At 43.2% G+C, this 25,638-nt stretch overlaps 3 protein-coding genes across 3 annotated transcripts in view; all 3 read left to right on the top strand.

Moving 5' to 3' along the window:
- LOC306931617 (uncharacterized protein) overlaps window positions 1–10,446 on the top strand; it is a 47,467-nt gene extending 37,021 nt beyond the window's left edge. The window contains exon 11 of the mRNA XM_079513076.1: window positions 9,370–10,446. Within this exon, the coding sequence (XP_079369202.1) occupies window positions 9,370–9,788 (419 nt within the window). The 3' untranslated portion in view covers window positions 9,789–10,446. The remainder of the gene's footprint in view (window positions 1–9,369) is intronic.
- Window positions 1,147–5,261, top strand: LOC306931430 (piggyBac transposable element-derived protein 4-like; the record flags this gene model as incomplete). Its single annotated transcript, XM_079512831.1, has 5 exons — window positions 1,147–1,192; window positions 2,091–2,156; window positions 2,495–2,560; window positions 2,654–2,728; window positions 3,362–5,261. 5 exons carry the CDS (start codon window positions 1,147–1,149, stop codon window positions 5,011–5,013), a joined length of 1,905 nt encoding a protein of 634 aa, XP_079368957.1. The 3' UTR covers window positions 5,014–5,261.
- A 9,297-nt stretch (window positions 10,447–19,743) lies between the features above and the next one.
- The window catches only part of abcc2 (ATP binding cassette subfamily C member 2), a gene marked incomplete at its 5' end in the record, with an annotated part of 59,325 nt that continues 53,430 nt past the window's right edge, over window positions 19,744–25,638 (top strand). The window contains one exon of the mRNA XM_079512170.1: window positions 19,744–19,791. Within this exon, the coding sequence (XP_079368296.1) occupies window positions 19,744–19,791 (48 nt within the window). The remainder of the gene's footprint in view (window positions 19,792–25,638) is intronic.

The following is a 25,638-nucleotide window of genomic DNA, read 5'->3' as shown; positions in this document are numbered from 1 at the left end:
CCTCCCCTGGAGCGGTGGAGCGTTGCCATAGCAACTGGACCAATGTTAAAAGGTGCTGTGACACTCAACCATTATATAGGATTAGTATACATTGGGCGCCGTAGGCCTATATATATATATATATATATATATATATATATATATATATATATATACACGGACCTGGGATATGACGTCCCAAAGCGTCGGGGTCCGTATATATACGGACATGGGAAAGAAATAATTAAAGACCTGCACTGCTCCTTGCAGGTCAGAGAGTTGTGTGTGTGTGTGTATGTTAATCTTAATTGTCCAGTCCTGCACTGTTCCTCACAGGGTGCCCGGTGAGTATGCGTTTGACAATATCCAGTTCTAGTGTGTGTAGTCTGTGTGTATCACCGCCCAATACTGCACTGCTCCCTGCAGGGCAGTCGGTGTATGTGTGACAATTTACTACCACACTGGGGGGAACAAAGTTACGGCTCAGGGTCTGTCCCAAGGAGAAGTTGTCGGAGAAGAGAGACAAGTCAAGGCGTGATCACGTGTTGGCTCTGATCCACACACACACACACACACAGTTTAGTTTTAGAGTTGACTAACTAGTTTTTTAAGTCGACAGTCGGAGAGGAAAGAAGTCGAGGGAGAGAGAAAGAAGGGCGACAGAGAGGTGTGTTTGTGTCCGATCACACAGTAAGATAGGAGGATAGCAGAGGACTGTGTAGCAGCCATGTCGGGGCGCAAATTACCAGCAAAGCATAAAACACACCGTTGGATCCCTGCCAGAGAACGATTCATGATGTGATGCAACTGATAAACTGACCCGTGCTTCGGAGCGGGGGAGAAGTCCCAACGAACCAAGACATCTCCCAGACACATATCCCAGCGCCAGCGAACCCCGTCCTCATCCCATGAAAGAAGAGAAAAAGTCAGCCCGTCCTCCCTTGAAAGAAGAGAAAGTCAGCCATCCCGACTGCAGCTGTGGAGCCAGCGGTGTCGCCGGTGTGTGTGAGCAGCCTCCTGTTTGCCTACCTGTTGATGATGTCCCCAGTCTGCCCACAGACAAGCTCCGGAGAAGTAAAAGAAAGCCTGCTGTCCGTCGGCCGATCATCCATGATAAAGAAAACAAAAGTGAGATAGGTAGTGATCGTGATCCAGATCCGAGTCACGATGCAACTTAGTCCCAGACCTCCGTGCTCCTCGCAGTATTCCACGGGTATGTACCATTTGTTTATCGTTAGCCTACATAGTTTCAGAATACAGAAAGTATCTTCAGTCACATCATGTCATCATGTGCATGTCTGCCTGCACGGCACGGCTAGTCCCGTAGATTGGTAACCATGCCGACGATCCCACGGGCAATGGGATAACCTTCACATATGTTGCAGCCTGTCCAGTGTTGCCAGTGTTTGTGGGAGAAATTAGCAACCAGGTCCAGGAAAGCAAGGCCAAAATAAGCAAGTATACAGTATATAGGTTTAGAGTGTCTAGTATAGTTCAAATACAACAGCTATTTCTTGAGGAAATGAAATAGTGGAATATTTGATGGATTGTTTTGAGATATTCATAATCAAACACCTCAAATCTGGTGCTGGGGCTCCCTGGTCCCCTGGGGTAAGGAAAACGTATTGTTGGGTTTCTTGACATGAAAATGAATAAAACAAGCCAAAGGTCGCTTATGAAGAAGTGAACATGGCAAACCTGGTAGTTATGTGAGTGAGACATTCCAAGCATTCTGACTTTTAGGGGGGGGGATGTGATTGCTGCTTATTGTAAGTAGCTCTAGAAGAGCTTTGATACAAAAACATAAAAAGGGATACAGCCCTCTTTATGACATTGATCATTTTTATTTCAGACTGGGTACATTTCAAACGGGCAGCAGTTATTGGCACGCGTCAATACAAAAACTGCTACTTTGTGGACAAAACTTGTTTACAACAGGGTCCACCATTTTCAGTTCATCAGAAAATAGACCATTTACAGCATGAATGTAATAGTAGCAGCATAGCAAAATCACATGATTGCAGTATATAATAAAGAAAGTAACTACAACATGATGACAGAAGAGAAGAGCGTTTTGTAAATTGTTTTTATGTACTATGATTTTATTTCAGATGAGGTGGAGTTCGCTGGTGGGGAGCTCACGCCACATTCTTTGCAATCTGTTGGCCGTTGCAGAGGTAGGAATCTTTTGTACAATAAAAACATTTAGACCATGATTGAACATGATATAAAGAATTTTCAAAAGACATGTCACATGATTGCAGTATATCAAATATAAAAGATCTACTACATGAGAGAAGAGCGTTTGCTAAATGCCTACATTGTAAATTGATTGTGTACTATGATTTATTTATTCTTCTTCATTCTGCACAATCTGTTGGCCATAGCAAAGGTAGGAAAGGAACCTTTTGTGCATCGTTATGTCTCTGCCTGTTGGGTTCTCACCTTGATGTGATCAGGGTGAGGGAAAAAAAGATTTTCTGTTCATCATACCAACTATTACTGTCACATCCAGATCCAGAGGATGGGGAAGAGGCTTCCATGTCCACCGCTGCAGTGCCATCTGCTAGCTGTAGCGGAAGTAAGAATTTACTTTTTTTAGTCAGACATGTAAACAGCACAGAATACAGTCAAACATTTACCACACAATAAAATGTATTTCTATCATTTTCAGGTGGTAACAAGCAAGCTCAGACGTCCACACCTTCCACTGCAGTCCCACCTGTTCGCCATGAAAGCAGTAAGAAACGTAAGAATCTTTTCTATGCATCACACATTTAGTACACAATTGAGTGGTGCAGCCACTCCAAGGAACAGCAATGTGTTTCCCTATGCCCCTATGTCTGTCCGTTTAGGGTACCAACAGGTGACAAAGTGGCACTGTTGAGCTTCACAATGTGCACGGGTCGGAAGCAGAGTTTTTAGCAGGCATTACGTGATTTCGGGTGTGACATTACAGTACAGTACAGTAGAGGGACCCACACGGTAACTGTCATTTCTCAACCGTTTCGGAACCGGACCAGCTCACCGGAACCGGACCAGCCCCCTGAGCGCGTTCCTGGGGGTTTGGATGTTCCGGTGCCCCTCACACGGTAACTATGTAATTTCGGGGCGGCTCGCTGGAACCGGGCCAGCATCCTGGGGGTCTGGATGTTCTGGTGACCCCCCGGGACCTCCACAAGGTAACTCTGTCATTTCTCAACCGTTTCGGACGCGGGCCGGGTCGCTGGAACCGGAACCGTCCCCTGAGCGCGTTCCGGTGAATCTGGATGTTCCGGGGACCCCCACACGGTAACACTAACTATAACAAGAGTATAGTTGCACCACAAGGGTGTCACAAGGGTGTGATTTTATGGTAATGATGTATTTCTATCATTTATAGGCTGGCCAGATTCAGTGTGGTCTGACCAGAAGACGGACTGGCATCCAAAGGACTTCCCCTTCACTGCCACTCCCGGGCCTCGCGGTGCTGCAGCTGAACTCCAGTCAGACAACCCTGTGGACTTCCTGGAGCTGTTGTTGACAGATGAGCTGCTCGAACTTATATGTCTAGAGACCAACCGTTATGCTGACCAGCAACCCCCAACTGACCAGCCACATTCCAGAAGCCGCGAATGGCAACCAGTCACAGTGATGGAACTGAAGCGTTTTTTTGGGCTGCTTTTCCTGACAGGTCTTATGCAAAAGCCAGACCTGGAACTGTACTGGGCGATGGAGGAGCCAACAGCCGCCCCGTACTTTAACAAGACCATGTCCAGGAACAGGTTCCAAATCATCTGGTACAATTTGCACTTCACCAACAGTGAGACTCTTGACAAGAATGACAAGTTGTGCAAGATCCGCCAAGTGTTGGATTACCTGCTCTCCAAGTTCAAAGAGCTGTACATGCCAGGCCAGGACATCAGTATTGACGAAGGCACGCTTCTCTGGCGCGGTAGGCTAGGCTTTCAGGTTTACAATCCGGCCAAGCCGACTAAAGTTGGCATCAAGTCGTACATCTTGGCATGCAGTAAGACAGGCTTTTGTTTTGCCATGAAGCCATACAGTGGGGAGCCTGTTGTACCTGTGAGTCGTTGTGATGTGCCTTTGGTACAAGAGGTGGTTGTGTTCCTGCTGGAAGGTTTAACCGGTTTCGGTTACCGGCTATGGATGGACAACCATTACAATTCTGTGCGCCTCTCTAAGTTTCTCCTGGGTCTGCATGTCCATACATGTGGCACCTTACGGAAACACAGAGGGGAACCAGGCGCCATCACAGAGTTGACCATGGCTATGCTGGAGGACGGAGAAACGGTGATGCGCCATGACGACAATGTAATGGTGGTGGCATGGCGTGACAAGAGAGTGATAAAAATGGTCACCACATTCCACCAGCATGACATGGTAAAGAACCTGAAGAAGCAGACAGGCCAGAAAGAGAAGGTGGCAACAGCAAAGCCAACATGCTTTGCTGAGTACAACCACTGCATGAACGGCGTTGACAAATTGGATCAGAATCTGGCGTACTACTACTTCGTGAGGAAGACGTGCAAGTGGACGAAAAAATTTGTCATGTATCTCATTCAGATCTCTGTGTTCAATGCTTTTGTCCTTTACAAGGCAAAGAACCCGGCCAGCAGTAAAACCCTGTACCAGTTCATACTGAGTGTGGTGACGTCGTGGACGACCCGGACCACCCGGAGAGAGAACAAGACAGCAGTCAAGGAAGGGGAAGGGGTCAGGGATGAGTATCAGGATCAGGAAGAGCCCTCATACTGTGCAAGGGCACCATACCTCCACGACCCTCCTTCCAGGATGGATGGCAACGCTGCAGCCCATCTACTCTTTCGGATCCCACCAACGCAGAAAAAGTACCCAACAAAGGGTTGCAGGGTACATGCCAGACACGGGGTGCGCAAAGGGACACGGGTTCAATGCAAAAGCTGTAACGTCCCCTTGTGTAAAGGGATATGTGCCTATCTGTACCACACTAAACTCAACTATCAAGACTATCCTCTAGACCAGGGGTTCCCAGCCTTTTCAAACCCACCATAGAAAATATCTGACCCAAGTACCACCATAACTGAGCTTACAGGAGCGTATACCTGCCCCATCCTATTCAGCTATTCAGGAAAATTGATTCTTGTAATCGTTTTTTTTGTTTCATTCCATTTTGCTGCTGCTCTGAAGAAACTCTGTCTAGTCAGCACAATGGATATTATTTCTAATGTGATTAATCCTTCCTCAAATCTTCTATGAACGGCTAGGTGTGCTGTCATGTTCATTTCAGCATGGTGTACCACCAGAGGGGGGCTCAAGTACCACCAGTGGTACTAGTACCAGTGGTTGGGAACCACTGCATCTAGACTAAACTGTTTTGTTTTCTCTCTCTACATACACAAACACAGTGTTGATTTTGATTTGGACAAATTTTGTTTTAGTTATCTGTACTAATGCAGTGGTTTTCATATTATTTCCCCTTTTTTTTTTATCCAGCCATTGTGCCATGGACCGCCATTTGATGAGATTCAGACTCAGACCCAAAACATTAGATTTTTCCCACAATTCCATGCTGTATTGATGTTGGCACCATAGGAAGGTCCATTTGGTTTTATTAGCATTTGAGCCACAAATCACCCATTTGATCGCAGGGTCAATTTGGTTTGATTTTGTTATCACTGCATTAGATTTTGTCCACAATTCCATGCTGTATTGATGTTGACACCATGGGGTCCATTTGTTTGGATACGATTTTGTCCACAATTCCATGCTGTATTGATGTTGACACCATGGGGTCCATTTGTTTGGATACGATTTTGTCCACAATTCCATGCTGTATTATTGTTGGTACTGTACAAAATGAGAAAAGTACCACTTTGAATGTTTTTTTAATACATAGTAAAGTTGATGTGTGTGTGTGGATAAAATAAAAGGGTCACTGTCAGATCACAGTGCTGCCTGTTATGTCTATTCTATTCCCTATTCCCAGGTTTTTGGTCGGACGAAGCGGTATTCAACTGCGGATATTTACATAATGGAACATGGTAGAAACTCACTTTTTTTTATTAAAGTAGACACTAATCTAATCCCATTTCTAAGATTTAGCATGTCCACAAAGTCCTAACAGAATGGGTGTATAATTGTTTCCCCAAACTCTGTTATGTCATAAATTGATTTCTGCCAAAAATGCATCCACAGAACATCTTCTGCCATACATCAAATTAAAGACTATGATGTCTACTTGAATACAAAAACAGTGAGTTTCTAGTATGTACCATTGTGAGAAGTCAAACAAATTGGTGTCACAAAATATTGTTTGTTGAAAAACCATGCTGCAGTTCAGTGGCTGATATTTACATAATGGAACATGGCATGGGTATGTAGGCCTAGCAGAACCTAGCATATAGCTATTTGGAACAAAGACATTTATTTATCTCTGTACTCTCTGAAAAGTATTTTCAGACTGCTGTTTTGTGTGTAAACAAGATGTATTCAATTGTTGATCTACATAACAACATTTTATATTTTTTCCCCATGAAAGCAGACATTCTAAGAAAGTCCCACCACAGAATATTCTATAGATTTCTAAAAGTCAAAATGCTCAAACCCTGGCAAAGCTATGTTCTAGTTGGACAGAGCCCTGGCGGGTTAATTGCTGCAGCAGCTCTTGTCATCTAGTTGCATATGCATTTGACATTTCTGACAGAAAATGTGTATTTAGTAAAATATCTCTACTTTTCCAAGAGCTTCACACAGATATTCTCTGTATGTGATGAGGCCACATTCGCAGCTAAACAGATGTAAACTTCCTTCAATGAGGTGGCATGGGACACAAAGGAATTTAGCAAACACTCTCAATACAGTGACGTACAGTATGCAAGAACAAATGGTAATGCATCAAATACATAAACTAGCAAGAACAACACATGGTAATACATCAAATACATACAATAGTCATCAAGGATCATACGTAAGCTACGAATGTAACATCTGTCTAACAGTGGAATATCTATCATAATTTTTCGACTGCGGTCGAGATTGTGGATTTCACAATAACACTCCAGACTTACCGGTCCTTCATTGCCATTCCCAGTTCCTGCTTACTGATGCCTGTGTCCCTAGCGATGATATCAGGGAACGACAGTTTTCTACCTCTGGTCTGCTTTGAGGCAGGACTCCAGAGAAGAAGAAGATATAACCTCATTGTCAGCTCTGTAGCAGTGGCCGGCAAACTGTGTTCTTCTGGATCGGACTAGTGAAGAAACACGCGGAAGGTTGCCGTATATTAGATTAGTCGATGGGTGCTCTTCCAAGACAGATTTTGCTCTTTCATTAGAAGGCGGGTGTAAGTGCCATCCAACTGTTTCTCTAGTTTCTTTGAAAGTGTCCATGTCTCGGAGCCATAGAGTAGAATCGGCTCAACGGTCGTCCTAAATATTTTTTACTTTTAACATTTTACTAAGCTGGGATGACCAGATCTTATGCATGTCATTGCAGGCTGACCTGGCCATACCCTTCCTAGTTTGAAAGTCCTTTTGGGAAGAAGATATATATGAACCCAAATACTTGTCGTCATAGGCTGTCATGCCTACCGGCACCATTTTGAATGTGATGGCGGTGTTTGAGTGTTTAGTGCACACTGCACAATGACGGACCATTTTTCGCCGGTTTTCCGTCGTTGAAAGCTGCAAATACTTCACCGTATGCTCTAAAGGTAATAAAACAATCTCGGCAGCGTAGAATATTTTATTAAATAGCGGGTAACACGTTTTATGGAGTCAAACTGTTAATACTTTTGATGCACTGTTCCTGTTCTGCTATATGCCTTTCCGTTGGCCAGGTATGGTAGTGACTCATCACAATCTAAATGGCGCACCCCCCGAAACCTCTGGGAGGCAGCGGACTGACCTCATGCTTCCTTCTATGCATGAGGAGTCCAAGCTGCTTCTACCTGACAGGGTAGTTTCCCCGGCTGGACGTAGCGCGAGGAAGGAACACGTTATTCCGACCAGTTCCTTTCTCCTCCATCAGGCGCCCCGACTGGCCAGGGGGATGTAGTTTAGAGACCAGGATTACTGCATGTTTTTGTGAGGGTACCTACCCTAGGGGATATGGGGAGAACATGCAAACTCCACACAGAAGGGCCCTTTCGCCAACCCCACCTCCAGCATAGAGGGAGCATGCCCCCAGCGCCCACAGCGTCCCTAGCGGGAATCGAACACAGGACCTTCTAGCTGTGAGGTGCTAGCACTACCAACTGCCATCGTGCCCCTAAGAAAATCACGTTTTAAGGGGTTATTTTACACAAACGGCAAAATCTGGTAAAACACCTTGTACGGAGATGTATAAAGCAGCTGCATGTCTCTCAGTGCATTCACATTCCGCCTCCCCTGTAGCGGTGGGGCGTTGCCATAGCAACTGGACCAATGTTAAAAGGTGCTGTGACACTCAACCATTATATAGGAGTAGTATACATTGGGCTCCGTAGGCCTATATATATATATATATATATATATATATATATATATATACATACAGACCTGGGATATGACGTCCCCAAGCGTCGGGGTCCGTATATATACGGACATGGGAAAGAAAGAATTAAAGACCTGCACTGCTCCTTGCAGGTCAGAGAGTTGTGTGTGTGTATGTTAATCTTAATTGTCCAGTCCTGCACTGTTAGCCGGTATGGCGATATTGCGGTTATTGCACCCAGCCCTAGTCTGCAATTCTGATTGCAATGGGAAGTGTGTTCCATAGTTCTGGAGCCAGAAGGGAGAAGAGTTTGGGACGTGTGGAGTGTTGTCCCGGCATTTTTAGTGAATGTTCTTCCAGCTTCCCTGCATTGGCTGATCTGAGTGCGTGGGAGGGTTTGTAGGGTCCGATCAGACTTTGAAGGTGGGGGGATGCCATACCTTGGGTTGCTTTGAAGACCAGCATCAGTTTTCTACTATGTGCAGGCAGCAACCGGCAGTCAATGAAGGGAGTGGAGAAGGGGGGAGACGTGTGAAAATGTTGTCTGGTTGAAGACCAAGCTGCGGCATTCTGGATCAGTTGGAGAGGCGTGTGCATGCCGGTAGGCCAGTAAGGAGAGAGTTACAGTAGTCAAGTTTTGATATGACTGATGTCTGGATAAGGAGCTGGGCGAGGTGAGGGAACCTGGGTTAGGAAGGGTCTAAACACAAATTGACAGTTGCAGGATAATTAATCAAACCCATGACCCATACATATGAGCTCATTGTAGGACGTTTCTGTAGATAGATAGATAGATAGATAGGCTAATTAGTTAATTAATTGAAACACTAGACATTATTTCAAAACAATTCAATGTGAAGGAGAATCAAACTTATCCAATCAGAAAACACAATGAGTTGCTCTCTGCTGATGTTACCTCCCCTCTCCTCCTTCTAGATGGCCCGAACCTCCCTGTGTGTAAGGAGGAGGTTTCCCCTGAACAGCTGGAGAATAGCCCCAGTCTGATCCAGGTAAACCTAGAACCTCTGCATATTAAAGAGGAACCGCAGGAGAAGAGCCTCAGTCTGGTCCAGGTGAAACTAGAACCTCTGCATATTAAAGATGAACAGCAGGAGAAGAGCCTCAGCCTGGTCCAGGAAGAACCAGAACCTCCACAGATTAAAGCACAACAGCAGAAGCTACTTCAAAGACCAGAGGAGGGTGATGTGTTAATGTTGACATTAGTATCTGTAAAAATTGAAGATGATGAAAACAGAAAGACGTCTCTAGCCAGCACCTCAACTGAACACTTACAGACACAATCGTGTGTCTTGTGGATAGTACAACATCACAACCAACTAGTGCTGACCAGCTAGGGAAGATCAGTTGGGTTTAAAAACACTGAAATCACACAAGACACATGTGGAAGGACAAAGATTTACTTTGAGCAACAAGTTGCCCCAGGACCTGAAATCGTCAAAACAAATATTTAGAACAACTTCACATCTGAAGGAACACAGGAGGACTTATACAGGTGAAAAAACATTTATGTGTATACGTTGTGAACAAAGATTCCGTTTAACTTCACATCTGAAAAGACACATGATGACTCATACAGGTGAAAAAACATTTATTTGTACAGTTTGTGAACACAGATTCAGATCAACTTCAGATCTGAACCAACACATGAGGTCTCATACAGGTGAAAAGCCATTTCCTTGTACAGTTTGTGAACAAAGATTCACTAAAACTTCAAATCTGAAGGGACACATGAGGACTCATACAGGTGAAAAACTATTTCATTGTACAGTTTGTGAACAAAGATTTAGTCAAACTTCACATCAGAAGAAACACATGACTCATATGGTGAAAAAAGGTTCTAGTTTGGTCAAAATACAACTATTGAAATATCTATTCATATAGGAGTTAATTCTATAGTTTTAACTGTTCTTTTTGTCCTTTTATTGCTTTTTTTTCCAAAGAGATGAGATGACATACAGAACAAATGTATCACTCATTGTAATAAAAACATTATTGTCCTAAATACTGAAGCTGATGTCACCATGATCATTACATCAACACAATTATTCTCTCACACACACACAATTCCTTTTCATGTCCCATTTTCATCCTGTTGTTTTCCCTATCACAGAAGTCATAGGGCTTTTACAAAGAGACCCATTTGGGGGCAGTGCATTTTTATTTTATATTTTTGAAAAGCCTTAAAACCACATGGCTACAGCATTTTGAGGATTACACAATAAGTTAAGCTCTCTGAACAGCTTCCTACCTATATGGGTTATGTGCCTCATCCATAACATGCCCAAATTCGTGCATGTACAACTTGCTGGTCTCAACTGCGCATGTTTCTTTCCTTCCATGGGGCGTCGCCCGTACGGTCTTCGTGTCTCGTCCTCTTTAGACAGTCCTTGTCCAAAACGAGGAAGAAGAAAAAAGTGACCCGCTCACTCCCATGACTCTTCATAGACATTGCATTGTGACTCAAATACCCAGAAGCCCTGAGAAGAGTGTCAGTTATTTATTTCCGGTCATGTGATCCAAATGTTTGACGTATCACACGGTGTATGCGGAAAACCTTGTATGTCTTAAAAGTTATAAAACGGCGAATAAACACATCTTAGGTAAAGGGAGGGAAAGATATGTTATCATTGGCCAATTCCTCACACTATAGTGGCTTGATCCTTAAGGGACATTAGCAGAGCAGAATCATCAGTGTACAAAAATAAATCACAGTTACAGACATCTGTCAAATTATAAGGCTGGGCATGTAATGCTTCCTTCAGGAACTCATTCCATGATATTAGGGTTGGACAAAACACAATTCTTTCCTCTACCCTTTGTTCGTGCCCTGTCAGCATGCACGTGTGCACACACAGACACAATCAGAGGAGCCCTCGTACAAGGTTTCTTCGACTGCATGCACCTCTTGGTACCACAGCACCTCAAAGGCCCTTAAAACAAGGCTCCAGACTTCCCAAAACAAACTGGGCAGGCTTGGCCTCACCCCCCGAACCCCTGCCCACTTTGACAGGCTGGAATGGCTTAGGGTTGACTACAGAGTACAGCATCTTGGAATGGGTCTGGTCCACAAGATTCGATACACCACCAAGATACCCATGTAACTGTCTAAATACTTCCTTAACGCTCCTATCCCACCAAAATGTGCAACGCCCTACCAACAGTCATTAAGACATGCAAATCCCTTGACTCCTTCAAAACCGCTCTCAAAGGGCATCTACGGACGGCTGCAATTCGAAACTGGCCCCTGTAAAATCTGAACCCCCACCCCTTTTTCCCCTCACTGTATATGTTTCTTTTCCCTTTTACCTCCTTTATGATGAATTCCTGTTCTGTTCTTTGGCTATATAGAAGTGTCTATTTGTACGTCTCTAAATGTTTTCATGAATTGAACAAAGTGGACCCTCTTGTAAACGAGTGTAATGCTTTATTGGGTCGTCCACTCACAGTTAACAGTCTTTGTATTGAGCTGTGCTTGAAATGTACTGTCATTCTGCAAACTGTTAATAAATATTTCAATCAATCGATCAAAGAGCTTTGAATGCTCCAGTAGACGAGTCTACTGACCTACCAAGATCTCGGTATAGGCTGCATTTTGTATGGTTGGTCACATCTACCAGCGATGACGCACGTTGTCAACTGACTACGTGGCCGCACTGGCCGGTTAAAACTGATATGAGGTGGCCCGGACGGTTAGCTCAACCGTCTGGGCACCTAGGCTGGAAGGCGTTCCGCGGGTTCGACTCCCGAGCCTGACGGCCTTTGCCATGTGTCACTCCCCATCTCTCTCCCCCTTTCCTGTCTAATTACTGTACCCTATCAATAAAGGCTAAAAACGCAATCATCACTGATGAGAGGGCTGATGTGACTGATGTAGCTCAGTTGGCAATATTTGCTTTACAAAACTTCACTTGAAAATGTTTTGTTCTACTTTCAAATGGTTTATTGGTGTGCATTGAGTGCATTGTTTGTTTCACCTCTCTCATACCAAATATCTTAATAATTAATGTCAATAATTAAAGGTGTGTGTGTGTGTGTGCGTGTGTGTGTGACTGTGTGTGTGTACACGCTGCGTGCACACACAATGCTGTGCATATCATTTGTTATGCGTTCTAGGGTTCGTGTGGTGAGTCAATGACTATGCACCTGGAATGTGGGGGGAAAAATGTCCCCTATAACAAGAAGAATTTTTGCTGTCACAGTATTGATGGGATGTGAATGCATGGAGATGGAGAGGAGCTTGAGGAGTCATGGGAAGTCTAGGCCAGCAATTCACAACCTGTAGGCTGGGGCCCTCTGGTGTTCCGTGAGGATATTGCAAGTGGCTCCCCAAACATTGACTAAGATAATGAATTGATAATATAACATTAATATTAAAGGATAATTCTGGAGTAGCCATTTTCTTACCGTAATCTGACGATCATATATCCAATAGCGAGGGGTAGGCTACACGTGAAATATTACTTAACATGCAGGCCAGAGCGCAGTGAAGCTCAGACCATGTGAGCTGTGTACGCAAAATCGCTTGTTTAGATCGCTTGAAAATTATAGTTTTTTCTACACATTCTTTTGTCTTTTATAGTGACCAAAGACATGCAGATATGTTTTGTCCCAATGGGGCTTCTGTAACAAGGCAAGAGTGGTTAACGCCATGTTATTAGTGTCCTTAATGTATGGAAAAACGCTGCTAATATTCCGAAAAATACTAGGTTGGGGGTTTTCCGTACAACGTTTCATGAATCAGATATTGGATCATGGTCTGAAAAACATTTTCAATCTTGTCCAACTATTTTCCACAGGCTCTGCAGCTCTCTTGGCCTACAGGAAGTTCTCAGCACTCCATCAGCATGCAGACGGCAGGGAGTGTACATCCAGATCTGTGGCGCTAGACGGGTTTACTGCTCACTTGTCGGTGCTAGAGGCCCAGTTCCCCAGACAGCCTGCTGAGCTGTGGAGAAGTAGCAGGATCCACCTGAGTAGGCATCTCCAAATGGACCATCCGACAGAGCCAGTCAGCCTCATCCTGACTGCAGGTCGTAAGGCAGAGAAGACTCTGCACTGCCTGGCCCGAGGCCTGGCCTCTGCCTTCTCCTCCGCACTCAACGCCTCCGTCCTCCACATTGACCAGTAAAGCCCACCTGGACAGTGACCAGGTCATGCTGGACATTGAAGACGAGCTGCGGGGAGCTTTCGAAGGGGACAAGCCTGTGGCTGTAATCCACCAATTTGAGGAGCTGCCTCCAAGCTCCACACTCATCTTCTACCGTTACTGTGACCACGAGATGGCTGCCTATAAACAGGTGTTCTTGGCCTCCACGGTGCTGCTTCCCCAAGAAGAGGTGCAGGAGCAGCAGAGTCTGAAGGAGGTTGAGATGGTGCGCGATTATAAACAAACGCTTCATAGGCACTGACCAACAGGCTGGCTTTACTAAGATGGATGTGAACAAGCTCAGTGGACTGGAGCCGCATTTCACACCGTATCCTGCCAGTAGTAGCAGAAGATGAGGTAGAGGCGAGCAGAAGGGATGGCGGTAAACCAGCCTCTCGAGCCAGACTGTAGGCTCACACACTTCTAATTTTTCAAAAACAGAATCACTGAAAATGAGAGGGAGTAAAGTGGATGCCCCGACTTTTGTTTTGTTTTGTTTTAGCAGTTGCACAATTTTGTACTGTAAATCTAATTTGTTGAAGCCTATTGCTGCTTAGCAAAAATATAAATCCAAAAATATATTTTGAATATATTTAAATATATATTTTGGTGAAACGAAATGACGAACACATAACATCTTCCGTTAACGGCATTCAGGAGGCATAGTTATAGTTACACACTCATCATCATCATTCAGAATTTGTGGAATGTCTGGCTTGAGGTAACCTGACTCCGCCAGATGGGGCAGCAGCAGTGTACTCTCTGCTGCCCCATCTGGCGGAGTCAGGTTAGGCTTGAGGGACTTTTGAAGCAAAAGGCTGATGCACACCGGCTCAGAAGGCTAGTGACAGGTGCGTAGGGCAATAGAGCATATATTAAAAAGGGGTATCTTTGAAAAACAAAGAAAAGGTCCCTCACACTGTCAGACACTTGCCAAAATGTTGCTCTTTAAAAAGAGCAACATTTTGGCTTGAGGGACTACCAGTGCACTTACCTGGCAACTTTAAGGATGTCGGGAGGATATACCACTTCAAATGAGCTTTGTTCCTCTAGTCTCCCTGAAGGAGTTCTGGAGAAAAGAGCAGCTGAAATACCAGAGAAATGATGCGGAGGCTGGCCTTCGTTATAGTCGAACCACACCAATGGGCATGGAGGTGAAATATCCGAAGGTCGCATCGGATCTTCTGAAGAGCAGTGGTGGAAAGTAACTAAGTAGTTTTACTTAAGTACAATTTTGAGGTATTTGTACTTTACTTGAGTATGTCCAATTTCCAATACTATTATTTCTACTCCACTACATCTCAGAGACAAATATTGTACTTTTACTCCACTACATTTATGTGACAGCTTTAGTTACTTTGTAGATTTGGATTATTACTACAAAACATACACTAACGACTTAAGCCATATACATTTTGGCCATTTGAAAATAGCCGATCTACAACGTCACACATTGTGAGCTTGTAGCTCTGCTATTTTCAAAATATTTTTATACAATTTAGAGTTGTGAAATGAGACATTCTGCATAATGAATACTTTTACTTGTGTACTTTAAGTATATTTTGATACCAATACTTTTGTACTTTTGTACCTTTGTAATTTTAATTCCGGTCTTTTACTTGTAACAGAGTACATTTCTACATTGCAGTATTGATGCTTTTAATTAAGTAGAGAATTTGAGTACCTTTTCCACCCCTGCTGAAGAGCTGATCCAACTCATTCCCAAAGGAACCAGTCATTTGAGCGAGTGACCTGCGTGTTTGTGTACATCCCCCCTCGGCCGCTGGAGCATGTCTGCAAAACCGTTACATTAGATACAGGTACTACAACACATCACGTTTAAGAATAAGAAATGTTACTCATAGTATATAAGAATATAATTTATTAATTTATTTATTTTTAATAAAAGATGCTGCTTTTTATACCTTTGAACTATAGTTCATTCACAAGGTCTACGGCAATGTTGCACCCCGTTAGTGCGACGTCCCGTTAGTCCGACGTACGTGGTCAGTTAAGACTCCCCCGTGGCTTCCACGTGAGGTTTAGGTTTAGGGGTGTGGTTAGTAATGTCACATTATTGGGGCGTCGGACTAACGCTACGCACCCCATCCAGGTTTCTACTGCATTGGGGCGCTAGCCCCTCCAATGCACAGATGTGTGTGTGTGTTTGTGATTGTGAGTGTGTGTGTGTGTGTGTGTGTGTGTGTGTGTGTGTGTGTGTGTGTGTGTGTGTGTGTGTGTGTGTAAAATTGATTTGTATAGAGGCAACTCAAGTTATTTGTCATATCTGCCCTGTGCAATTTTTTATAACGAAGCCTAAATATGTTCCAATGTTCAATGCCAAAAATACAATTAGATCGTCAATTATAATTATTTGTGCGGCAATTAATTGTCAACATACATTGACCCTATTTTCAAGCGGACAGTACCTATGTTCCCCAGGTTCTATGTTCACTACCCCGCAAAAATGTTTCTTTGTTCCCCGCTTACAACAATAAACCCTTAACCCTAATCTTAACCCATTTAGATTAGACCTGAGGACGATTCTACGAATGCCATCTAAATCCTAACAGTTTTCTGAAAAACCCATGTTTCTATGTCAGTGGTTCTCAAACATTTTCATGTCATGAAATGACATTTTCATGTCATTGACATGACATGTCATGTCCGCCCCCCCCCCCCCCCCCCCCAGAAGCAAAGATTTTAGTTAAAAACGTTGAAAGAACATATATTGAAAGATTTGCGCCACATTTTCACGAAAAATAGCAGATCTACAAGCTCGTAGCGCGGCACCAAGTGCCGCGCTATGAGCTTGTAGATCTGCTATTTTTCAATAGCTAAAACCTGGGGAACATACGTGTATGGATGACCTTTTTTCGTGTGGCCTCTGACCCAGAAAAGGTTGAGAACCATTAGTGGTTTATTACAGGGTCCCGGGTCACTGCAGATGGGCCTTTATTTGTTTCTTATCATTTTTATCCCACGATTTTGTAACCCATTTTTCAACCCCGTGTCAATTATCTAATTCTAATGTGATCCTGGGCTCTACACACCCTCCGCCAACCTAGTACCCATATATGGGGGACATGGGGAGAGCAACGGACTTGAACTCATGCTTCCTTCATGCCTGAGATGGGCCTTTATGATGTTGCACGAGGTGCGGTGTCACACCGGTTGTCCTTGGGTCAACAGTACGCACTTCACTCTGTCAGATTACACACCACATGAGTCGTGACACTGACACCGCATGTTATCAAACATGCGGTGTCACGACTGAATGATTAACCATGCTGTGACACTATCTGTAGGGAGAGGGGGATCCTCCCCCACAGCACTGGCACAGTGACTCACAAAATGTGTGTACTGTGTATACTAGGCTACAATCCTCAGTGTTCATTTAGCTCTGAGAGTATGTAAATGGACCAAAATAACGCATTTATTAATCAATAATTATTAATTATATTATATTAAGTCATAATATTATTCTGCAATGGACCATTTAGCAAAATTGGTAGGCCTACATTTTGAGCTTTAAAGAGATATTTCACTTAAAATAATGTGGTGCTTGATTCAGTATTTAGATATTAATGATGATATTTGATGTTAATTTTGGCTGCCCCGCCCCCTACTTATACACACCCATTGTAACTTCAAACTCAATTTCAACCGTGTTAAACACCCGTTCTTGCTTCTGACTGATATTGTCCTTCTAATATGTGAGGATGTATGGATTCTTGTTCTTTTCATTTCATTTTTTAAAATTACAATGGGTTTGTATAGGAAGGGGGAAGTTAAAATAAATATCTAAATACTGAATCCAGCAACTTAAAAAACTGTCTGGGGTGTTCACATAAGCCTGAGTAGACGGTGGAATGACCCATTTTCTAAGTGAAATATCCCTTTAAGTATATTTTTATCCTAAGACTTATTACAGTAAAATTGTCAGCATTGTCGCGTGCGCACGCAGTCTTTAGTGGTTTTACCCCAACATTTTATTTACCTGCCATAGTGTCAACCCCTTACCCCTGTGTAAGGGGTAAGGGGTTAGACTATCTAGCTTGGGGTTCGTCGGAAAAGTGGTTCTCAACCTTGTGGTTCGCAACCCCCCAAAATAATCATATTTGATCTGGGGACCCTCATATTTGAACTGGTGATCCCCGACAATAATCATATTTGAACTGGGGACACCCTGATAAGTACTTGGAATTATAGGAGTTGAGGAATTACATTTAGTTTGACTCAGTTTAATAGCCGATCTACAAGCTGGTTGTGAGCTTGTAGATTGTCACAATGCTTGCTTCTTTCTTATATTACTTGACAATTTCACCAGTTTTTGTGTATAGTTTGTTGATTACTTTTGCAGTAATCCTTTTTTTGGGGGGGTGAAGGTGTGGTATGTGTGTGTGTGTGTGTGGGGGGGGGGGGGCATGAGGTTGAGAACCTATAGGCTACCATATTTGTAAACGGAGATACACAATGTACACAACGATAAGAGAGGAGCTTTAGTACTTTACTGTACTACTGTCATAAAGCTAATCTGTACTCAAATCAATAAATACCAGGCCAGGCTTGTCAGAATACAGTATATGACGAGACCAAGGATGAATAAATGCCAAAGATGAATAATTACCTACTGTAGAAGTGAATAATTATTTGACAATATGTAATATAATAGAGAAGTAGGCTCAAAACCTGGGGCGACATGCAGGGCCTTCTCTGTGGCCGCCCCTACCCTCTGGAACGCCCTCCCCAAACAGATCCGGGATGCCCCCTCACTCCCCACCTTCAAAACCGCACTAAAAACCCACCTGTTCAGACTAGCATTCCCCAGCTGATGTGTTTTTTAACTTGTTACATGTAATGTTTTTACTGGTTTTATTCTTATTTTCTTTCTTCTAATAAAGTTGTCCTCATCTTGTTCCCCCCCCCGGCCCCCACACATGTAAAGCGTCTTTGGGTATTAGAAAAGCGCTATAGAAGTCCCAGATATTATTATTATTATTATTATTATTAGAAGGGGTCGGGGAAGAGTAGTTTGACAGGGGGACTGCCCATAATAATTCTGACATTAGTCCGACTATATGTGGCTTTGTGTGCGGTTAGGGTTAGACTACGTGGCTTTGTGTGCGGTTAGGATTAGACTATGTGGCTTTGTACTTTCAATAAAATTAGTCTTTTTCTTCCTCTTTTTAAACCAAACTTGAATGGCACCTTCTCCTCTGTTCCCGTTCAAATGGCTTGCCCCTGTACAGTAAAAAAAAGAGCATTAAATTAACTCTGAATGTACAATGCAATGGGTCCATTTGGTTCCATTTTGCACCCTCTCAGAGCAACAGACCCCTACGTGTCCAGTTGGTGCCATTAGTACACTCTGAGTTAAGTTAAATTAACACTCAGGATGTCTATGCTTATCAGACCTGATAGGGAAGTCAGATCTCATGAGACGGAGAATGCAGGAGCAGCTGCTGCTGCACAGGAAAAAAGGCCCCTCCGGCTACAGCCCTCCCAACCCCATTTCCTCTTTTGGTGAACAATTCACACAAACAGCACCAGTGTGGAGGGAGGGCTTTGTAGTTGAAGTCGTTTAAAGTCCTCCTCTTTCCCTTTCCCTTACTGTCACTCTCCTCTCTCTCTCTCACAAACACACACAAGGTTTGCTGGCCTATAGTTGGCTGGACTTTAGACAGACTGTAGTAGTCCCAGTGTAGATTCGTCCAGTCATTCTGCAGAGAGTCGGGGGGAAGATTATTACATCTGTTGGGTGTGTGTGTGCAAGTCTGTGCATGCTCGTTGTGAGAGTGGTTCAGTGAGGCAGATAATTATTTTATCAAAGACAGAATAATATTCTTGAGGTTACAAAGAAGAACCCCTCGAGTCAGGACTTCAGTTAAGCATTAACACTGCTCTTCAAAGACCTCCGGTTCATTTCTGTTTCTCTCTTGTCTATTATGGCGAGCTTGCGAGGTCTGCCTTCTGTTTAAAAATGCTCCATGGCTCAAAGTCCTTTGGAGTGCTCTGATTTATTGTGGAGTGCGTGTGCGGGGTCAGGAGTGAACGTGTGGGCCGCTGTCTAAAGCGGGGGACAGTGAAAGCGACTGGTTGTATGGTCATCCAAGGGACAGTAAAGCCGTTCATCTGGGACCATGCCTGCTGCTGAAGCCCTGGAGGAGTTCTGTGGTTCAGTCTTCTGGGTGAGTGGGTATGTGATGTGATGGGACTGGGGCCCTCACTGTGGGAGATCAGTAGAACACACTGTTTACTACAGCAGGTGATCAGGTAGTATCATTACTTTGAGCTGTTGACGGATCACAGGCACAGTCCATACTCGAGTTAGAAAAGTAGGCCCACTTTGAAATAATACTATTAACACCGTAGTATTTAAACCACTCTCAAGCTGGTGTCCCTATTTTGGGCATGACAGTATACAGTAGTTGAAAATGTTTTGAAAATTTGGGGAATTTAATTTATTTATTCTCACAAATAGCGAGAATAGCAGATCTACAAGTTCACAACTTGGTTAACTTGCAGAGCTGCTATTTTACTAAGTGGTTAAAGCGAAATGATATTTAAGAAAATAGTTTACAAACAAATAAATAATAATAATGACTGAGCTACACATAGACAATCAGTTACTTCATTGTAAACAGCAAAATCATTCAGTGTTTTTGATGACAATTATGTGTGTCCTTGTTTTGGGCATGTCACTATCCATTACAACAGTGTGTTAGCTGTTCATGCTTTCACATACAAACTTCTCTTCAACTGGGATTTCAGATAATGATCCATAGATTGTGTGTAGAACGTTTCACGCAAATCTCTCAAAGATCCAGGCAGAAAATAAGGTATAAGCATTTTTCAAACTGCTCAAAATGGCGGAATATCTGAGGGCGGAGCTTAATTGTCAAAGCGACAGATGTGTTCCCCATGAGTCAAGGAACATGTGGAAACAAGTGCCATCACATTTGGCCAAACGAGTTATGCCTGTTGAAAGGTTTCATTTTAAAAAAATTGCTATAGTGCCCCCCTTTGGCCAATTGGAGTAAGACTGCTTTCAGTGCTATCTGGCATGACCCTCTACTATACTGTAAACTAAAGTGACATAAGCACATGACGCTGTATGAGGCAGAAGAAGAATTTTCACAAAACAGCAATTTTCATTGGCTCATAAAAAGCTAATTTTTCACAAATAATGTACTACGATTTTTTTGTCCCTATAGGTCCAAAGTTCACGTGTAGACATTTTTGTGCATTTTGATCAAAGATCCTGGGAGGAGATACATTTGAACTGTTTTTCATATAATTCAAAATGGCGGGTGATCTAAAGGTCAGAGGTCAAAAGTCAGAACACGAAAGTTGTTCGGCATGAGGAGACACATACTGTATGTGTATCAAAGTGTCATTGCCAACGGTCAAACGGTTCATGACCTATGCACATTCAAAGTGCTATAGCGCCACCCTTTGGCCAATGGTCATGGGCTTCGCATAGTCACCGTTTGGCATGGCCCTCTACCAGATTCCTGCTATTTTTGAAGGAGAAGAAGAAAAAAAACACAAAAACAATAAGTGACCAAAGTTATTTTGTGACTTCTTGGTCCCTTAATAATAATAGCATGTACATTTAGATGTCTATGATCACCTTTTGATCTGCCACATCATGACCTTTTACCGTACCATCCATTATTCATTAAGCTAGGATAGGTTAAACATAGTCTCGCGTAGCCAGACAACTATATTCCACAATGACCGGAAGCATTTGAAAATTGTGGAACAGTCTGGCCCACAAGACTAGCTTTAACATGATTATGCATTACTGACTCATGACTGAGCATTTCTGACATGACTCAGCATTTCTGACATGACTGAGCATTTCTGACATGACTCAGCATTTCTGACATGACTGAGCATTTCTGACATGACTCAGCATTTCTGACATGGCTGAGCATTTCTGACATGACTCAGCATTTCTGACATGGCTGAGCATTTCTGACATGACTCAGCATTTCTGACATGACTGAGCATTTCTGACATGACTCAGCATTTCTGACATGGCTGAGCAATTCTGACAGCTCTGTATTCATGAGATACAGAGCAATCAATACTAAAAGTGTGAGTGACTCAGGGCAGGAGTTTCATGGAGGCCACTATGGCCTGCTGCTGCGCCCCTCAGTATGGCTGTAGTTTCCCTCAAAATAATCCTATGTTCTGAGGCCGCAGTGGCCTTGATGTGCCACCCACACTGCTCTAGCTGTTTTCAACTCTGTACTCTTTTCCTGTCAATATAGGCTGCAGTGTTTAGACAGCAGCAGTGACTTTTGTTGAGAATCGTATATAGAGGGTATGTGCATGCATAATGTGAGTGGCAAATCGAGTAGCAACGTTGTTTAATGCAATCAGATATGACTTTTCTGTTTGGATGTATGGCCTGTTAAGGCCAGACAGTAGTTTTTTGCTACTTAGTACGCGTTCCCGCATAACAATAGAGCATACCCTCTATTGTAGTCGAGTGACATCCTGTGCACATAACCAGTGTGGGGTTCGATTTTGAGCATGATGTGAACGACTGCATGGATTCAGGATTCATATTCTCAGTCCACATACGACTGATTTCAGCTGTTTCCCTGACCAAGATGGCCGCTCCATAGACTTCTGTGATAACAGCGATCTTAAAATGCCATTTTCTCTGAATCCTTTTTCAGATTGTGTTTGATCAAAACCGGGATGTTAGCGGCTCATTATTAAATTGTTGGTACCTCGTGGTTACAATATTATGAAGGATGGAGTGCGGACCGGGAGCGACAGCCCCCTGCTATTCATTTCACTGGAAGTTGCTCAATGGTGTTTTGAAGCACCCAAAAGAATGCTCTACTTTTAAAAAAAATCGATTTGGAAGTGCTCAATGTTAAACCCCAGCTGCACGTTTACTCATACTAAATGCACGGGCCTGCCGGCAGTCCCAGCCTTGACCAGTAGGGTCGAGCGCTTGGCCAGCCCTTCTGGGGGCTTGGCAGCAGTGAACAACAGAGGCCTCCCCACCCCCCAACACACCCACCCCCCGCCCTCACTTACGTCCATTCACATCATGCATGAGATGAGGCGGCAAAGTAAAGAAAATACAGCTTGTTGATGAAGGTCAGGTATTCAACACTACTTTTCTTCGTTTCTTCTATGAGTTCAACGGCAAGCCTGATATGCTCTGCGCTAATGGCTTGTGCAAATAAGCACTACAACCTCAATGACACTATGAGACACTAAATGATAGATCATATCTAAGTGTCTATAGTTGAAGACAGATAGCCAACCTTGAAGCAGCTGTGGAAAACAAAATCTGTCAGCAAGTTGTGAAGGCCAGTAATTGCCCACAAAATGGCTAAGCCATATTCTGAAGGGGAGTTTGTCAGAGAATGCATGCTGGCCGCCACTTAATTGGTGGCCCCTGAGAAGGGACAGGCATTTGTTAATATATAAGTTAAGTCATTAATTGCCTTCTCTGTTGCAACTGATGAGAGGGCTGACGTGACTGATGTAGCTCAGGCAATATTTGCTTTACAAAATTTCACTTGAAAATGTTTTGTTCTATACTTTCAAATGGTTTATTGGTGTGCATTGTTTCACCTCTCATACCAAATATCTTAGCCTGAAACTATAATACCTATAATTAATGTCAATAATTAAAGTTGCTACTCTTCTTCATAATACACACAATTTGTAAAGTGATATACTGTATGTATTATGATCAGTGACTGTGAATAGTGTTTTTCGTGAAAAACTAATGCTTGGAATGGAATCAGAATCATGAAAACCCCCTAGTTTGACATGTCACATGCTACTTAAAGCACAATGTTGCCTTATATTGGTTGTCTATGGTGGGATATACAAAAATGTCCATAACGTTTTTTTCGCGATATTTCCGGCAGAGCAGACGGACTGCCGGAAATATGCCGGAAAATATTGCCAACTGAGCTACATCAGTCACGTCAGCCCTCTCATAAGTTGCAACAGAGAAGGCAATTAATGACTTAACTTATATTAACAAATGCCTGTCTCTTCTCAGGGGCCACCAATTAAGTGGCGGCCAGCATGCATTCTCTGACAAACTCCCCTTCAGAATATGGCTTAGCCCTTTTGTGGGCAATTACTGGCCTTCACAACTTGCTGACAGATTTGGTTTTCCACAGCTGCTTCAAGGTTGGCTATCATTTTTCTTTGTGCGTTGTCTCATAGTGTCATTGAGGTTGTAGTGCTCATTTGCACAAGCCATTAGCGCAGAGCATATCAGACAGACACGTAGGCTTGCCGTTGAACTCATAGATAAATGAGGGCCAATGTCTTGAGTAAGGGCTTACATGCTTTAACTTTCTAGCCGGGGAGCCAGCACCAAAAGTTTGAGTTGTGATGTCATGACATGCTTTTTATTTGTGTCCAAAGGAGTCCTGTGGCAACTCACTCAGTGCCACAGCACGCCTTTGGACGCCTCCCCCTTAATGACCAAGTGAATAGAAAAAACACAAATAAAAAGCATGTCATGACATCACAGATCCTCTCAAATATTTGGTGCTGGCTCCCCGGCTATAAAGTTAAAGCATGTAAGCTTACTCAATACATTGTGTTCAAGGCCAGCATTCAGGCAATTACCTTACAATGTATCTCCACACTTTGCGGACATAAGCACTCAGCTACAGACAAGTAACCTGATTGAAGGACGAGACTGGCATGAGCTCAGGGGCATGCAGAGCTGCTATCTTTCAGCATCTCTGTCCCAAGGCCGTCAGGACCACAGGCTGTGCCAGGATTCAACCTTTTCATGCCGTCCTCTAAATCTTTCTTTGTAATTGGATAATTGAGGGGATTTAGATTTGATTTGATTTTGATTGAAGGACTGCCAATTTCTGTCTAATTTGCATCTGTTGATGATTGAGAAAAAGTTTGTAAAAGAAAAAACATTGGAATTGCTGGCAAGTAAACTGCATGTCTACAAATCTAAATTCAAAACTGTTGATGATTAAATACAGTTCATTTCAAGTACAGACTACAATTAGCCTATATTATTATTATTATTATTATTATTATGATTCATTATTTTTATTTTTTTTGTTAGCCTATTATTATTTTTTTATTATTATGTTTTGGTTTTAACCCAATAATCTTAAAGGTTAGTTGTGGCAGTTGTCTAGCTGTGGTCAGCTATGGACCAGAGCTAGCAGTTGCCTCACCTCTCCGATGTCTGAGTGGCTGGCTACGTGTGCAAGTACATAGGCTGAATCTGAGGGCGTGGTAATTAGTGATGTTTGGAAATACGACTCAAATAGGACCCTGGGCCAGACTGTCCAGGCTACTTCTGCATATTAATGCTGCTTGAGATAAGTTCTCCTGAGACATGACACTGTTGCCTGCCTGGTGTCTATAGTGGATTGGGCTCTAGAATAGCAGACTCAGCTCAAAGCTGGTACCTTGGTCTCTGTTACCTTGGTCTCTGGTAGGCTCAAGTACCTTGGTCTGTGTTACCTTGGTCTCTGGTAGGCTCAAGTACCTTGGTCTGTGTTACCTTGGTCTCTGGTAGGCTCAAGTACCTTGGTCTCTGTTACTTTGGTCTCTGGTAGGCTCAAGTACCTTGGTCTCTGGTAGCTTGGTCTCTGGTAGGCCTATAGAGCGTCATAGTCCCGCCCCTTTCATGACGACGACTGGCCCAGGAAATAATTCCCCATTAATTTTCCCCATAGACATTTCAAAAAGACATTTTTTTTAAAGACATTTAAAGCCTGGGTCAAGGCCAACTCGGATCGTGACAAATCATGTCAACAAACACAATATTTTGGGCCGTACAAATTATTACAAAGAAGAAAAACAACAACAAAAACTGTTGTACCCTGCCCTTTTTTCTTCTTTCTAATGAATTGTTCGCCCCAACAAATTGTGTTTGTTGTCACGATTTGTCACGACTTTAAAGGTCTTTAAATAAATACTTTTTGAAATGTCTATGGGGAAAATGAATGGGGAATTATTTCCTGGGCCTGTCGTGTCGTTGTCATGAAAGTGGGCGG

Source organism: Electrona antarctica, assembly GCF_951216825.1.
Source record: "Electrona antarctica genome assembly, chromosome: 10".
Lineage (NCBI taxonomy): Eukaryota > Metazoa > Chordata > Actinopteri > Myctophiformes > Myctophidae > Electrona > Electrona antarctica.
Note: the sequence above shows the minus strand (reverse complement) of the source record. Positions and strands in the feature narration are given on the sequence as shown.